Below are 16,182 nucleotides of genomic sequence, written 5' to 3' on the forward strand. Positions count from 1 at the left end.
AAAGAGAAATCAATCGTACAATACTGGCACATCAAGGCAATTATTTGTGCCTAATGACCTGCGGCAGTTAATGGAAGGGTCCCTCTGCGCTCCACTTGTTCCCCTTGGCTAGTTGGGGACAATGAATCTGTCAGCTGGGGCTCTGTGCTTAGTTGGCCTGACCTTTTCCCGACGACACTGATCACAGTGATCTCAGTGGCTGAGTGATATTTGTTTACTCTTCTCCTGTCTCCATGTGTCATTATTCTGCACGGTCCCTCCTTGTTTCGCTCAGGGTGCTGTTATTGTCATGCCTAAGGGATACGGTCACCCTGCCAAAACAAACTACGCAGACACACACACACACACACACACACACACACACACACACACACACGCACACTCACACAAACCTGTCCAAGATATATACAAATTCTCTCCAAGATAGTTTATCTCATCCTACAGTCAGTGAAGTTTCCCATTTCTCAGGAAAACACCTCATTTAGCACAGAGGAGCGAGTAAACAACACTGACTGCAGACACACACTTTCAAGCAGCACTCGGCCGCGACCTCTAAACATCCTAATGATGTACATCCAGAAACTTGTGGATAAATACACACACAGACGCGTCATGGACGTCGTAACTTGTGTTGCCTCACCATGAAGTAATTTGGAGCCTGTTTTTCATGGAAACGATTTTTTATACTTTTTGTATTTCACATGGCTGATAGCCTCTTTTTTCGTACACCTCAAATTCAGCCTGCACACGCCGTCCTCTCTCCAAAGATGATTCATTCCAGCGTCTTTTTTGTGTTTGTCGCTTCTCCTCATCCTCGTCTCACCCCTGTGAGCATCAGATGGGGACGGCAGAGCTGACAGAGGGAGGAGAGATGTATATGTGCGTTGGGGCCTTGAGGTCTAGAAGCCATCTGCTGTTGACTGCGTCTTCTGTGGACGAAAGCTGAGCGATCGACTGGGGCTAATTGGACCATAATACGTTACAGTTGCTGCCTCGTGATCGCTGCATTTTGACGACTGAACTGAGCCATCGCTGAATCTAGTCGCTGCTTTTACTCTCTTTACTTTCGTAGGTCACGGGGCTGCAAGAGGCTGCAGTGACAGCGGACCGGGCTGCCAGTCCCTTCACATCTGGCTGCGTTTAGCAGGGTGTGGGCTAGCTATTGCCATGTGGCTAAGTGTAGGGTGTTACTGTTCCAGCCCAGTTAGACTAGGCCTTTTTAGGTCCACGGACTTGGGAAGAAGCCCCAAGCAAGCCACAGATTAGAGGACGAGCATGCTGCACACACAGCTGAGAGTGTGTACACTGCCTATACAGTATGTGAGCACAGGGACGTGTGTGTGTGTATGTGTTTAAGTTTGCAATTTAGAGTGTGTCAATGTGAGTCTGACTGATTGAAATGTTCTTTGTACCCAGAATGTGTGTATGTGGTTGTCACCTGGTATTTTCCAATCTCAGCCGCCACTGATAGTGTGTAACGGGTTACAAAGAAAACAATATGTGAAGTTACACAAAGACGCAGCACAAATTGCAAAGAAGTTGGTTTGAAGGACAGGACCGAATGAAAATGAGACAGATTGAAGGAAAAAATATGCAGAGAGAAAAGGGGACGGACAGGCAGAGCCCAGACAAGGCTGAGAGATAAACAGGTAGAAACGGAGAGTGGGAGCCACAGAAAGAGTGCAACAGAGATAAACCCAGAAAGAGAAATTGGGTTACATATGAAAGTAAAAAGGTCAGAGAGGACACAGAGTTCTGGCAACAAACTGATATGTGAGTGTGTGCGTGTGTGTGTGTGTGTGTTCGTGTGTGTGTGTGTGTGTGTGTGTGTGTTCGTGTGTGTGTGTGTGTTAGATGACAGCCGGGTGTGTTAGACAGACGGAAGCCTTAAACCTGGCAGGTGGTGTTTGGCCTAATGGTGCTATCATTGGCATCTGGATTCACTCTGTGCATGTGTGCGTGTGTTTGTGTGTGTGTGTGTGCGTTCATTTGTACTACTGTCACATATAACTTCATACCTTTCACATTGTACAAAGTGAGACTTCTGAAAGACCATACTACTAAATTGAATGCGACCTGTAGCTGTCCCGATACTAATGCATTCAGAACCTGTGGTCCTCCAACTCCAGGCTGTCGACTGTGCCATTATTGAAGAAATTTAAAGCTTTTTTTTATGAGTTTCAATCAATATATAATAATATAGTATTTCCCTGATTTTTAGTTAACATATTTTCTCGGCCTGCTAGATTTATCATATATTGCTATTCATCACTTTGAGGCAGTTGCGCTTGTACTGCCACCGGCAACTGCTGTTTTTACATTGGCGAAAAATAAGTAATTTCTGTTAGTGTGTCAAAAGCCATTTGGCAATATTTGTCACTTGAAAGTAAAACGTCGCTGTGAACCGTAAGGCCGACTTTGCACTAGCGCTGCCAATTAAAACACTAACTATAGACCATACACAAATGACAGGAATGATCCATACAGGATTACTAGCATGCAAACGTTAAAAGTTGTCAGCCAATACGCTAAGTCCAGGTATTAGAATTGTAATCAGGAAAGGGAAAATTGAGTTTGGAACATCTCTACCGCCCGACCTCTTGTTTTAACTGTATATGGCAGGGGGATTAAGAAGAAGGATCTGAAACAATTAGTTGATTAATCAGTATGTTGATTAATAAAAAACTGTTTTGGTCGTGAAATATTAATGCAATCAATTGTCCACGCTTAAGATTCCCTGGATCCAGCTTCTTAAATGTGAGGCTTTATCTCACTGGATATGTTTAATAATTAATTGAATATCTTTGGGTTATTTTCAGTCCAACATAACAAATCAGATTTTAAGATGTTACCTTTGAGTTTATTAAATTGTGGTGTCGTTTTTTCTCTATTTTCTCGTGTTTGATAGATTAAATGATAGTAGATTAATAGTTTTCCTCATAAATGGAAGAATATGTAGATACAGGGATTACACGTGAGGACTAAAACAGATCTGGTTTTGATCTGATCCCAGATCTTGAGGCATCACCACACACACAAACTGGCACACAGTATTTTATAACAGTCTCATGAGCCAATGTGTTCTGGCCCTTTTCAGCACAAGGCAGAGCAGTGATCATGGAGCTTAATCTGATTTGAAGAGCACTGGCTGGCTGGATAGCTCATGGGTACACTCACTTCTAGATGACCAGGCAGGGCTCACTTATTTATTCATTTTAAGCAGAGCTCCAAACAGCTCCCAGCTGGCTTGTTAAGTAACGCCATCTCCTCCCGTGGAGACAGACTGAGGGGGAGCAATCCATGAGAATGACATCAAGCGCACCCAAAATACATCCTATATCGCATTCAGGAAACAGGCACTAAACTGGGATCTGAGGAGCAGTCTGCGGCGCTGTCAAATGACAGCGAGCAGCAGTCTGCTCTATTTCCTGTCAGTGAGGAGTGTGTCAGGGAGCTCATCACGAGGGGTTCTGACACTAAGAAAACTAAACTCCATGTAAGATCATGCAGCTTTTTTGGCAAGTGAAGATTGCCAAACAAATGTCATTTTGAGTATATGACTATAGTTGTGTAGTTAGGAGCTGCTACACATTGGCGTCTACATATGAGACGAACAAAGTAAAAAAACACACACCTCTTGCTAGAGTTTTCAATCAAAGCCTTGTTTTAATATACATTTTCAACCAATTAAAATAATTCCGAATATTTCCGCCCAGATGAGAACACTAATGTGACTGCATGTTGTGCAGTGATGCAAAATTTGACTGAAAAACTTTAATTAATTAATTTTTGCATAGTAATTTCTCAGGTGTACAATCAAAAAAAGTAACTGCTGTTCCTCCTCTGCAAACTGTTTTTTTCCAGAAATATAAAGAGAATATAACTAAGGTACAAGTTAAAAACATAACTCTGTACAGTGCAAAAACACGGACCACACCCGATGCAACATGGTTCCAAAAGGCTGTCGAATTGCAGCATGAATTTTCAACAATAAATAAAGTGTCTTGTAAGTAGGCCTAGCAGAGCTAATCAAACATAGAGAGCAGGAATATTGTACGTTTTGCTGTTGTTGTTATTTGTGGTGTATGCTCATTACACAAAGCAACAGTGGTCATGCGTGAGGTAAATTGTGAAGTAAAATGCACTTTGGAAAGGCAGAAATACTACAACCTGCACTCTATCTGTGAATACTGCTTACCACAAAGTCCAACCAGTGGTACATTAGTATCAAATAACACTGGGGCGACTGGCTTCTGTAATAAAGACTGTGGGCTTGTCAATAACAGATGCTATTTTTATTGTTATCACTTTAATTGAACCTGTTAGTAGAGAAAAGAAAAGGGAGCATCCCACAATGTTCTCCATGTTTAAGAGAAAGGTTTAAATGTGTATTCTTGCATGGGGGAATAGTTATAGTGGGTAGGAGTGTTAATATGAATGTAATTGGAAGGCATTTGTTAAAAAAGATTTGCTGTTTTAGTGACTGAAATTGTCGTTTGCATGTTGACGAGAGACCAAAACTCAGAGAAAGATAAGTTTTGCAAAGTATCTGCATCGTTCTCTTCAATTTCAAATCACAAAATCCATATTTTCCAGGACTGGACACTTGAGACACTCTCCCCATCTGTGTTGCAATATTCCTACAAGCAGGCAACCGATTTGATTCACTCTCACATCACCCACCTTATAATTTCCTGCTTTCAGGGTCACCTCTGGTGATGTCACCGGAGACAAGGACGTCTGCTCCCATTGTGGTTCTTGATTGGCTCATTTTATCTGCATGCAAAATCACATTGGTGGGGACCTGGAGTACACTGGCCTAATTATGCCAAACGCATTACTCACCAGGAGCAACGGCGCCTTGGTAGGATGAAACGAAAGCGGGAGAACACGAAGCAGGGAGGCATGAGAAAGAAGAATGCAGAGAGTTGATGGGGCAAGCAGTGGAAAGTAAGCGTAGATAGAGGGGGGGGGAAGGAGAAGAGAATGATAGTGAGGGTAAGGAATGAGTGTGGCGTTTGGGAGGAAAGAGCTGAAAAGGAGAACCAGATGGACAGAGAAAGAAACAGGCATGGGTGAACGGTGCATAATGCCACCGAGGGATCGTCAGGAGAGAGAGAGACGGTGGAATAAAGGCGTCCGCAGAGAGCCTGTTGATAAACGACGTGCGTTATGTGATGTGTCAGCTTGTTTAATATAAGGGACCTTTTAATAGCATCTAAACGCTGGCTAAGGGCCTTGCCGTACTCGTGGGGCAGAGTCTGTGTGTGATAAGTGTTGTTATTGATGGAAAGTCAGGCTGACACATAAACAGTCTAATGGCTCCCAGATCATCATTCGTGCATTCACTGCACCCAGGACAACAGGGTTTGTTTGTGCCTGTGATGTTTCATTTTGGTCATTGTCCTTGTGCAGGTGGGAAAATAAGAAAGGGTAGAGCAGAGGATCCTGAGTAGTCGATGGGGGGGGTTGTTCTGTCCGGGGGTGAAAAGCAGAGATCACAAAACCATCTGCTGCCGGCTGAAGAGGCTACAGGGGCCGCAGGGCGGGGTGACAGGGGGGGGGGGCTGGCCTCGCTGTGCCTGAAAATCCACAGCTCTGTTCTTCTCTTTCCTCTCACTCCATTCCTGATGTTAGCTACTTCTTCACTCACTCATTTAGTCTCTTTGTCTGTTCTTTTGTCCGTGCATTCGCTCTTTAATTTGCTCTTTGCCCATTCCTCTGTTTGTTCATTAGTTGTAGTTGCAGTAACATACTGTTCCTCGGCCCATACATCGATTAGTTGATTCGTTTGTTTGTCGATTCTTTTGTTCGTTCATTTGTTCATTATTTTGTGTGTTTGCTCGTACGTTTGTTCTTTCATTCATTTTCTCATTCCTTGGTTTATTAATTAGTTCTGTACATAATCTTATTGCATAATCACAAGTCTTTCATTTCTACAAATTTGAACTTTTCCAGACACTGCAAGGCTTTAAATTTTAGCTGTTGTCAAATTCTCCTCAAAACTAAGCAAAATGTACATTAAACCAACGCTGGTGACAGATTCAAAAGGTCTGATTGATCCTGAAAAATGCAATAGCCTTTACTTTGCTAATTTTAAAGGCCCACTTATAAGCAGTCCTGAACTTGAGGCTACTAAATGTTGCACAATTCATCCTTGTACAAACACCTCATAGTCCCCGACAGGATATGAATGCTCTCCAAACGCCACGGCAACCATCAGCCAATCGACATGAATCTTCATGCTGATATAGATTTGATCCAGATGCAGCATAAAATGTTCTATTATTAAAATAACAAATTTAGAAGAGAGTACAGTCTTGGCAGGGTTTACGGTGCCGTCGTCTCTTGAGTGCTCTCTGGTTTTATTTCGAAGTGCACCTCTGCCAGGCGATTTTCTCCTCCTCTTGGCGTGTGCCTCATCGTTTGCTCTCCCTGTCTCTCTGCTCCCTGCCAGAGAACCATCGAACTAATATGATCATTCAGCACTTGTCAAATGGACAATAGGATTAAGGCTGTCAGATGTGAAACAGATATACAATTCTTGCTTCTCCAGACCTGTTTCTCTCCATTACTCCCTTTCATTCTTTCACCAGTCCTCCTTTTCTATACAGCACTGCCAAAACTCAGTTAATACAGTATGTCATGTTTCTCAGCTCGGTACGGCCCTTTATTGTATGGGTGGGGAACCCCCAAACCTGCAGGCCATGTACAGCATGACAGTTTGACCTGGCCCACGAGACAATTCAGAAAAACAAAAAAGCTACTCAGACATGTTCGCACATCACATGCTTCACCAAACACAATCTGGTCTCTCCCATGCATCAGGAGTAGAGAGAGAGTAATGTTGAATTTCATTGCACCTTTTAAGAGATACAAGTGCACACAAAGTGGATTACATCGATTAATAAATACGCTATTAAACAGAATAATAAAACACATGCTTAAATGTAGGAAAGGGCTAAATCAAAAGCAACAGCTGAAATCACAGCAACAACCAAATGAGGGCAGAGACTCATAAACAAGGACAGAATATATGGGGTCAATAATTTGGTATGGCCCACGAAGGATGTTATAAAAAGGAAAACGGCCCTTGATAGAAAAAAAGGTTCCCCACTACTGCTTTATTACATGTGGCTTAGTGCATGAGCCTCTGTGCTGAGGCGTCACTAAACAACAATCTGCTTTCAGTTTGTCTTTTTTTCATTCCTAAGGAAAATAATTTGGAATTTGGATTGCACATGTTTGTTTGTTATTGAAAGTTTTTCTCCACATGTGAGATAAAGTTAACTGCCAGTTCGGGGAAACGAATACCAAAAGTTGTTTTTCCAAAGAGACAAGGGTTAGGAGTCAGGAGTTAGGAGTTAGGAGTTAGGGGTTAGGACAGAATCGACAAATCTACTGTTGTCAGCCTGCGATTACATAAAGACAGATTAGGTTTAGATCGGGTGGTTCAATCCACCGAGTTCAAACTTAATTAGACAGCGGCAAGGTTGTGAGACCCGCTAAGCCCTCTGTATGAGAGAGAAAAGATTGTGGATTACTCTGGAACGAGGAGGAGCACAGATCCCGGTCAGTTGATACCTCTGGGTGAGAAAGGAACTCGGGATCAGTGAGAGCACTGAATGATTGGCAGAGGAGGAACATCAATGGCAACCGCGTGTTACACTGAGTATCTTGTCAATATTACAACTTGACACTGGTGACAGAGAGAGGAGGAGGGGGGGGGGGGGGGGACTACCAGGCAAATCTGGCACATGGAGCCAATGGATGTAAAGCACCGATAAAAGACTGAGGCAGCGCAGAAGAGGGTGAAATACTTGGAAGTGATTATACCGTAAATGAGGGTTTATGCGAGCACTCGAATGTGTGTGAGTGAGTTTAGTCAGATGTTGAAGCGCAGGGATTGGAGTCGGTAGGAACAGAGAGAGTGAAATGAGCTTCTGACATGTCAAGGTGCTCTGGATGAGGAGCTCTGAGTGATTACAAATGAAATCATTAACTCCCCTCTCACTGCAGGAAGAGAGCCATTAAGACACACGAGCCCGAGAATACGATGTTTAAATTGACAAGAATATATATTTCCTCCCTTTTTTTTATTTCTATTTGGACAAAAGAAATGCACGATGGGATGTTATGATAAGATCACACAGTCATAATCTGATTCTACTTAAAGTTGATGCACCACTTAATTGGATTACAGCCCACTCCTGGTACGAGTAACTATCTATCTGATAAACACAGAGAGTCTTTTAATCTGCATTGATTAAAAAGCACTTTGGGACAATTGTGTCATATCTGATCCCGGGCTATAAACCCACCTTAAACTAAGAAGCACTTGCACAGTCTCTTGTGTTCTTGTATATTTTGAACAGAAAGACATTTTTCTATAGTCTGTCCTGTAAAATAAAGGTTATTTAGCAGCTTATAATTGAGTTTTATTAATGATTATTATTAATATGAGTAAAACTAGCCAAACTTTCCCAACACTTGTCTGTCCCCTTCCCATTGTGCTGGGATGTGTGGGATCGGGCGCCCTCTCCCATCACCTGCTGGAGCTGGAGGTGGAGGTCAGGCCTTAAGGGATGATGCAGGATTGAGGAAGAGAGTGGAAGTGAGAGCGGGAGGGGGGGGTGAAGGAAGAGCTGAGTTGTAGCTCCGTGTCATGGAGACACAAACCGATGAACAATAAGAAAGGTCATCTCCACACACATGCACAGCAGCCTCGTGTCACACTAATGATGATCATTATTCACTGCATGAGCTGAAGGGCAGAGGAGAATTGGACAGAGTGGAACTATTTCCCGAGATCTGTTCTCCACATGTACATTTGAGAAATAACGTCTCCCAACCACAATAGGACAGTAAACAGAAACATGTATTAACTGTTTGATATAGAACAGAACCTCACTCTGTCACCTGAGTGAAAATATTTCTGCTGAAGCCCATTTCAGTTCCAGCGTTTTTTTTTTTTTTTACAGTCTGTCTGACAGTCCACAGCAGGAATGAATTCTAATGGGGATTAACGGCAAAGCTGCACCTGTCACAGCAGCTCCCCATCCATCCGTCTGCTTTATGTGTGCCTGTGTATTAATATGGGAATGTGCTGCCGCTTTGAAGTCGCTTTTTTCTGCGTGCACATGTGTGCCTTTCCGCTGACTCCTGGAAGAAGGATTTCGATTGTTGCCTTGCACAAATCTGTGAGTGACACAGACGCGTCTCTCTCTCCCCTGGTACTGTAAGGCCGGCCCAGAGCTCCGCCTGCAGACAGTTTGAGTGACAGGAGGTCGGGGGAACTGGGGACCGATGCGTCACACAGGAAGTCTCGCTGTAACAGACCCTGGACATATGGCTGCTGCACGTCAGATGCGTTTAACTCACTACGCATTCTAATCTTAGAAATGATACAAAGGCCCCGGACACACCTGGTGTGAACATGTGGTTCTGGTGATCCGATGACAAGTGGACAGCCCTAAACACAGGTGTGAGCGCACTCTGCCAGACCGCATTCGCAGGTGGTCTGGGCCACATGTGTCCATGGTTCTGTAAACAGTGTGAGAGCACATGCTTCCCTGGGCCACATGTGAAGGACCTCCTACTCAGCTGAGGTCCTCTGACCGGCTGCAGTTTCCCTACGAATCAAATATCTCTTCTTGTTGATTTGTTTGTCCTCACCGCCACAATATCAACACTGATCACCACATGCTGATCGATACTTTAATTAAATTGGCAGAATCGTCATTCATTCAGCGGTTGAATGACGATTGACGATCTTCTCTACTGTGTTGACATCATTTGCATCCACCTTTTGGAAACATTTTATCTTGTTTTCTTTTATCCGAACAAGAACTGTAAAGGCCGAATGGTTCCCACGTGATCAGCAGTTAATTATTACAGAATGAAAACTCGCTCTATTTAACTTCTTTATCTTTTTGTTAAGCTTGTTCTAAGCTGCACACCTCTCTGCCACCCCATATCTAATTATCTTAACTACCTTTCGATTGGCCAGCGGGCTATGTAGGCTACAGGAGATTGGGTAAATGCCGCTCAGCGGGGTGGGGGGGACAGCCTACATAGCCCGCTGGCCAATCGAAAGGTAGTTAAGATAGTTAGATATGGGGTGGCAGAGAGGTGTGCAGCTTAGAACAAGCTTAGCGAAAAGATCAAAAAGTAAAATACAGCTAGTTTTCATTCTTTGAGGTATCAGTCCTCTGTTGCATTTTAAAGCACATTTATGCACAAAGTTCACTGTGTTTGTTGTGGTTATGAATGACAATTTTACTGCTACTCTGTTTTAGAAGTAATGCACGCTGATTCAAGGCGTGAACCCAACTGATGCAAATGTCAAGTGGCACCCAACACGATTGTGGTTGCAGAAAGAGAAATGTGAAAAGCTGCGTGAGGTTGCAGAGCTTCGCCAAACAAAGATGAACTTTGAATAATAAATCTTGATATTTCCACGATGTCTTGTGTTTTTTTAGACATACTTTAAGACTTAGGAGGCACTCGCAAAGAACAGAACAACCAGTATTTGTTTATTAAGGCGAGAAAATGGAATGACGCATTGTTGGTCTCGGAGCGGTTGTCTGCTAATGGACTTAAAAATGAGTCCTCATGGAATCGTGCTTCTCCTAACATTCACTGCTAAATACATCTTTTCAAATCAATGGCTCCGGTGAGAGTAGACCTTTTAGCTCGGAGTCTGTGAAAATGCCAGAAGGAAGAAGCAGCACAAAGCAGCAGCGGCGTCGACGCAGACAGGCTGGTGTTTATTAATGAGTGGGAAAGCAGCCTCCAACAAGGCCAGTGCTTAGATAATGTCACGCAGAGGGGTCAGGAAGAGCTTAGCATATTAACATGTTATGTAACTCCAAGTGCTATGATTGCCCCCAGGCCCTTGAGCACATGGGTGCTGGAGCGCTGCTACTGTATAACTTAGCTTGCTTTTTTTTCTCTTGTCATCAGGGGAAAGTGTTAGGAGTGTTTTGGGGGGGAAATAAGCTGGAGTGCAGGGGAATGTTACGATGTTTTTTTGAAAAGCAGCTTGCGGAGGAGAACAAGTCATCTCCCCTGCGGAGCCACAACCTCCAATTTTCATATCTCTTCCTGATGTAGGGTGGTGGCAGCCAGAGATAAACACCTACAAAGTAAACACGGCTGCAGACTAAAGGTTTACATCTGCCTGCCACACATACAAAGACAAACACACACACACACACACACACACACATTTACCAGGTTTGAACCCTCTGTGTACATGGAGATGCAGAGCAAATCTTGGCCTCAGTGGATTGATAGTCTAGACCATGGACTTTATATAAAGTACCTATCCAGTAATAAAGCTAAAATATCAATAAAGCTGCCATCTTATGCATTGGGAGCCAAATTCTGCAGAATGGTGATCGGGAGATGGAGTCACTGTAGCGAGGTCCCATCGATAATTGTTTTTAACAACATCAAATAATGATTAGAACTACCTAAAATGACTGAAGCCATCTTTGAGAAAAGGTTATTTGATGTGTGTACATCGTCTGTTTTAGTTGTGTCCATGTCCCATCTATTAACATGGAAGAGGTGGGATTTATGAGCTATACTGCAGCCAGCCACCAGATGGCGATCGAGTAGCTTTGGCTTCACATTTGGGAAGCAGTACACATCATCCGTCTCTCAGTCTATGACCTGGACTTGCTGCTGTCGGGCTACACCCTGTGCTGTCATGCTCTTGGCAGAACACGAGTCTCATTTATAAACATTGTTTAGGCACACAGCGGATGTAAAGATGTTTTTGCCCGTGGCCAGAGAGAATCTGCAGGATTCATGAAGACGCATACGCCCACCTCACCCTTCATGACTTATGACATACAGTCCAACGAGAGGCTGGTTTTAGCTACACATGTCCAATGTCATAAAATGTAAGCCAATGTCACTGTCTTCCATTATAATAGGATTTTTAGCTTATGTTTTTGTTGACTGTGAGTATGAGGCTGTAGTTAGTGGTTATCAATAAGTTGTGTGTTACACCCTGTCGCCCTCATGCATGTAAATCAGGTGGGTGGAACATTAGAAGCATAACGGGGGGGCGGTTAGGGTTTGTTGTACATCCCCTGATTCCAGTTTGTGCTTGTTTTTCCAATTTCCCTGTTTCTCCAGGACTGACAGCCTGTCGCATACCTGCCCATCACTATGTTTACCTGTCTGTCTGCTCCACCGCCTGCACCTCACCCGGAGCACTATACACTCACATACTTTACCTTTAGTTTGGTGTCTACAGCACAAAGCAGCAGGAATAAGAAAAGGGAAAAAAATTTGGTCTTTTCATTCGTTCTTTCTTTTTATAAGCAGAATCTCTCCAGCGTGAAATTCGGTAATAGTCATCTGGGATTTGCGAAAAGCTTTATTGCTCTGAGAGATTGACACGTCTTGTGTTATGAGGGATTTTTTTCCCCTCTCATTTTGCATTTAGAGTTGTATTGAACAACCTGTATTGTTTGTGTGAGGATGGTAATGTGAGGATATGGAGGGGAAAGAGACCACATGATGGTGAAGCAGGCAGTGGGTCTCAGGTGAAGGCTCTACCCCTCCTGATCCCGGTTCTCTCTCCACAGTATCAGGGGCACTGTACTATACTGTACAGTGCGTTTGCTGACTCTATGATTAATAATTGATGTGTTTTAATGTGTTTACTCTCACTATTTGTGCTCAGGTTACTTCATGGAGTTGCTGAACCGCTCTGCACTCACTCTAGAAGAGACCTTCACTGCGACGTACGGTTTACTCTACACCCAGAACGCCCAGGTCTTCTCCGACCTGTACACGGATCTGAGGCAATACTATCGAGGCTCCAACGTCAACCTGGAAGAGGTGCTCAACGAGTTCTGGGCCAGGCTGTTCGAGAAGCTCTTCCACGCGGCACACAAGCAATACGTCATAGGTATAAAACACACATTTTGTTTTTCTAGCACACCAAATAGCCAACTAATTCATTGCTTAATGGTGCGTGACTAACACAGATTAATTGCCTGGGAACTTCCCTCCTCAACATGTGGTACAGTACACACTGTACACAAGTAGGATAAAGAGCAGAGAACCTGACTCAGCTTCGACACTGTCAGTGATTTATTCACCTCGTAAAGATTTTTGAGATTACCTCATGATTCATTAGATCTGAAGCTTAATCTCTTGATGTATTCAGATAGATTTGAATGAGTGTGTCTGTGTGTGTGTGTTGGTTGCAGGCGAGGACTACCTGGAGTGTGTATCCAAGCAGATGGATACACTGCAGCCCTTTGGAGACACCCCCCGGGTCATGAAGATGATGGTCACACGCACATTTGTGGCTGCGCGTTCCTTCGTTCAGGGACTGCGGGTCAGCGGGGAAGTGGTGCGCAAGGCGTCCCAGGTAAAACAGATTTAATCTCCAGTTTTCTTAACCACATTCTTCCCTTTTCTTTACACATCCCAATCCATCCAATGACTAATCTCTTAAATGTCTAGCCCTGCTTGCTTCTTTTTCCACATTAGTATGTTTTACTGATTGAAGCGACTCAGATACAGTTTTACTGATATCTAACATTTGAAGAGCTATTATTCCCTCCAAATCCGTCTTTATGAATATTCTTGTGTTATTCATTGTCCCTCTTATGATTATTAAGACATGGTCAGTTTAGAAATACAGAGGGTCTAAAATCTGAATTTGCATGGCGAAATTTTCCTGATCTACAAATGTGCATGCTAAGACATTTGCGGGACAATCACCAGACAACAATAGTTTCCAGCAAAGCATGATAATCTGGTTGAATGTTGAAAGTACATTAACCCTTTAGGTTCCACAGTTATCAGCCCAGAACAATTACAGTACCTCAGTGCTAGTTAGGCCTATATTGTTCAAATGTGATTAGGTTATTTTGTTTTGTTTGTGCTGAACATCAATAGAATTGGGGAAATTATAACTGAATAAGAGCAGAATTATCCACCAGCAAAATCTCTCATTTTTTTTAAACAAGCAAAGTGCATTTGAAATAAAATCCTTAAAAACTGCCTTATAAGATATACATATTATATCAGACAAACCATGAGCTTGATCTCATCTATATTGACTTCTCTCTCTTCTTCTATAAGTCAACATTTTTTCATCAGCCGGCTTTTTATTTTCATCCGTGTCTGGGTCATGTGATCTTTATATGTGCTAACGTTTCCCTCCTCCACTAGTATGATATTGCAATGAAAACAACTCTTATTGGATGGGTGGAATTGATATTAGCTAGCTAGTTAATTAGCTCAAAGGAATATCACTAGCCAGCACAATGATGGACACACATAAACTGTTTGTCAGATGAAGTCTGGCGATTAAAAGTCATTGAACAACAAGAGATCCATTTGTAAAATTCCTGGTGACCTGCATCACACTTCAGCAGATTTACCTGCCTGTCCAATTTGTTCACATAATCAATAATCAATGCTGGGAAGATCAATCACTCCATCCACCATCACAATGATGATGATGACCTGATGAGAGTTATCTCTGCAGCACCAGAGCTATTGTGAGGCAATCATTTCTCCAGATTTATTATACACCCTTCAGGAAACAATAGCCAGGTCCAGACCTCGGTGATGACCTCTGTGGTCACGTGTCCCAGTCCTCCCTGTTGTGAACGCCTCAACACACACTCACACCTGTTTTTACTAGTCCATGCACATAGTATAAAATATAGGCAGCTCAATGTTTGATGGAAATCAGAGGCATCATAAAACATGGCCCACGGCTCAGACAATCAGCCCTTGCAACAACACATAATGTCAACTCCACACTAAAAAAGAAAAAAAGGATTTCCCAAAGCCAGGGGGAGGGTTAATGTCTCCCAAGAGAAACGGCCGCCTCTGTGTATAAAACAAGCGTATAAGGTTAAGATCAGAGCAAGTCTGAGAATTCGTTCCAGCTCCTGAAAGGGAGGTGGTTGTTGTTGATGCACCAGTGGAAAGATAACTTCCATTAGAAACTGGACAAGGGGAGTGTTGAGAGCAGTGGCCCCATTAGAAATATATGCATCCTCTGAGAAAACAGATGCTGCACCAGAGATTATTATTATATGTCCCTTGATTAAAATACTACAAGGTCAGACTTTCTCTACCAGACGACAAGCTGGAGAAAAGGAAAGCATATAAGTTGTGGTGCAAATGCGAAACTGCAAGGCTGCCGTTTGGATGCATGTCAGCGAGAGAATCTGTGTGATCCTTTCCCCTTCCACTCTGATGTATGTGTTCTGGCCTGGGCACTGCGGGTGGGCGCACACTGTTCTGTTTGCATCAGCATGAGCTACCCCCGGCCCAGTATATCTTATTCTGCACGTCTTTGACCCAGAAATAGTTGCAGCCTTCTCTCACACATGCACACAGGGACCCGAGGAGTGTGTCAATTAAGTACCTGCATGCAGCAGAGCCCGAGCACATCCGAGCCACGGGGGAGCTGGTCCGGCAAGGCAGTTAGTGACGGCTGAAACCCCCCCCGACCTGGAGCCAAGGCCCTCATGCAACTAGTCAACCAGAGACACAACATTCGCGGCTTATCTTAGACTCAAGCAGGCAATCAGGGGAGTTGGGATCAGAATTAGCATTTGCAGCACGCCATGTTGAAAATGCTATTCATGATTTGTGACACATGGGTGCACCCCTGGGCCAGCCAGAGTGGCTTAGGGCTCCTGCAAGAGCTATGGCAGCAAGATGCTAAACTGATAAGCATCTCTCTTAGGCAAACATTCATGCACACGCACTGTGCTTAGAGGTGCAACGACACACATACACAATTAATTTCATTATCCCCCTCCATCGGTGATGCACGTTTCCCCAGTGTGGCTATTTTGTTAATCAACATCTCCCAACTGATGCCATTATGTTTGTGCTGAGGGACAGTAAGCAATGAGTTCATTAAAAAAGGCTGCCATGGGGAACGCGGGTAAATAATTAGCACAGCTTTTACAAAATTACCAAACATCATACCAGTGCTAACACAACGGCACTGGAGCTGCGCCATTCTGAGTGAGGTCACAGACTGGCTTCTGTCCCATGGGGCCGTTAACACACACCCATCAAAGGTCCTAAGTGGGAAAGCAAGAGCACACACTGCATTGTGAGAACAGTCACTGTATGGACACACTTGGTCAATCTCCAAGCTGAGTCCAGTGATCT

At 43.6% G+C, this 16,182-nt stretch overlaps 1 protein-coding gene across 1 annotated transcript in view; it reads left to right on the forward strand.

The window, feature by feature from the left end:
• The window catches only part of gpc1b (glypican 1b), a 78,692-nt gene that overhangs the window by 46,059 nt on the left and 16,451 nt on the right, over nt 1-16,182 (forward strand). The window contains exons 3-4 of the mRNA XM_061084978.1: nt 12,704-12,931; nt 13,236-13,399. Coding sequence (XP_060940961.1) covers nt 12,704-12,931; nt 13,236-13,399 — 392 coding nt within the window. The remainder of the gene's footprint in view (nt 1-12,703; nt 12,932-13,235; nt 13,400-16,182) is intronic.

This window comes from Limanda limanda, chromosome 13 (assembly GCF_963576545.1).
Source record: "Limanda limanda chromosome 13, fLimLim1.1, whole genome shotgun sequence".
NCBI lineage: Eukaryota > Metazoa > Chordata > Actinopteri > Pleuronectiformes > Pleuronectidae > Limanda > Limanda limanda.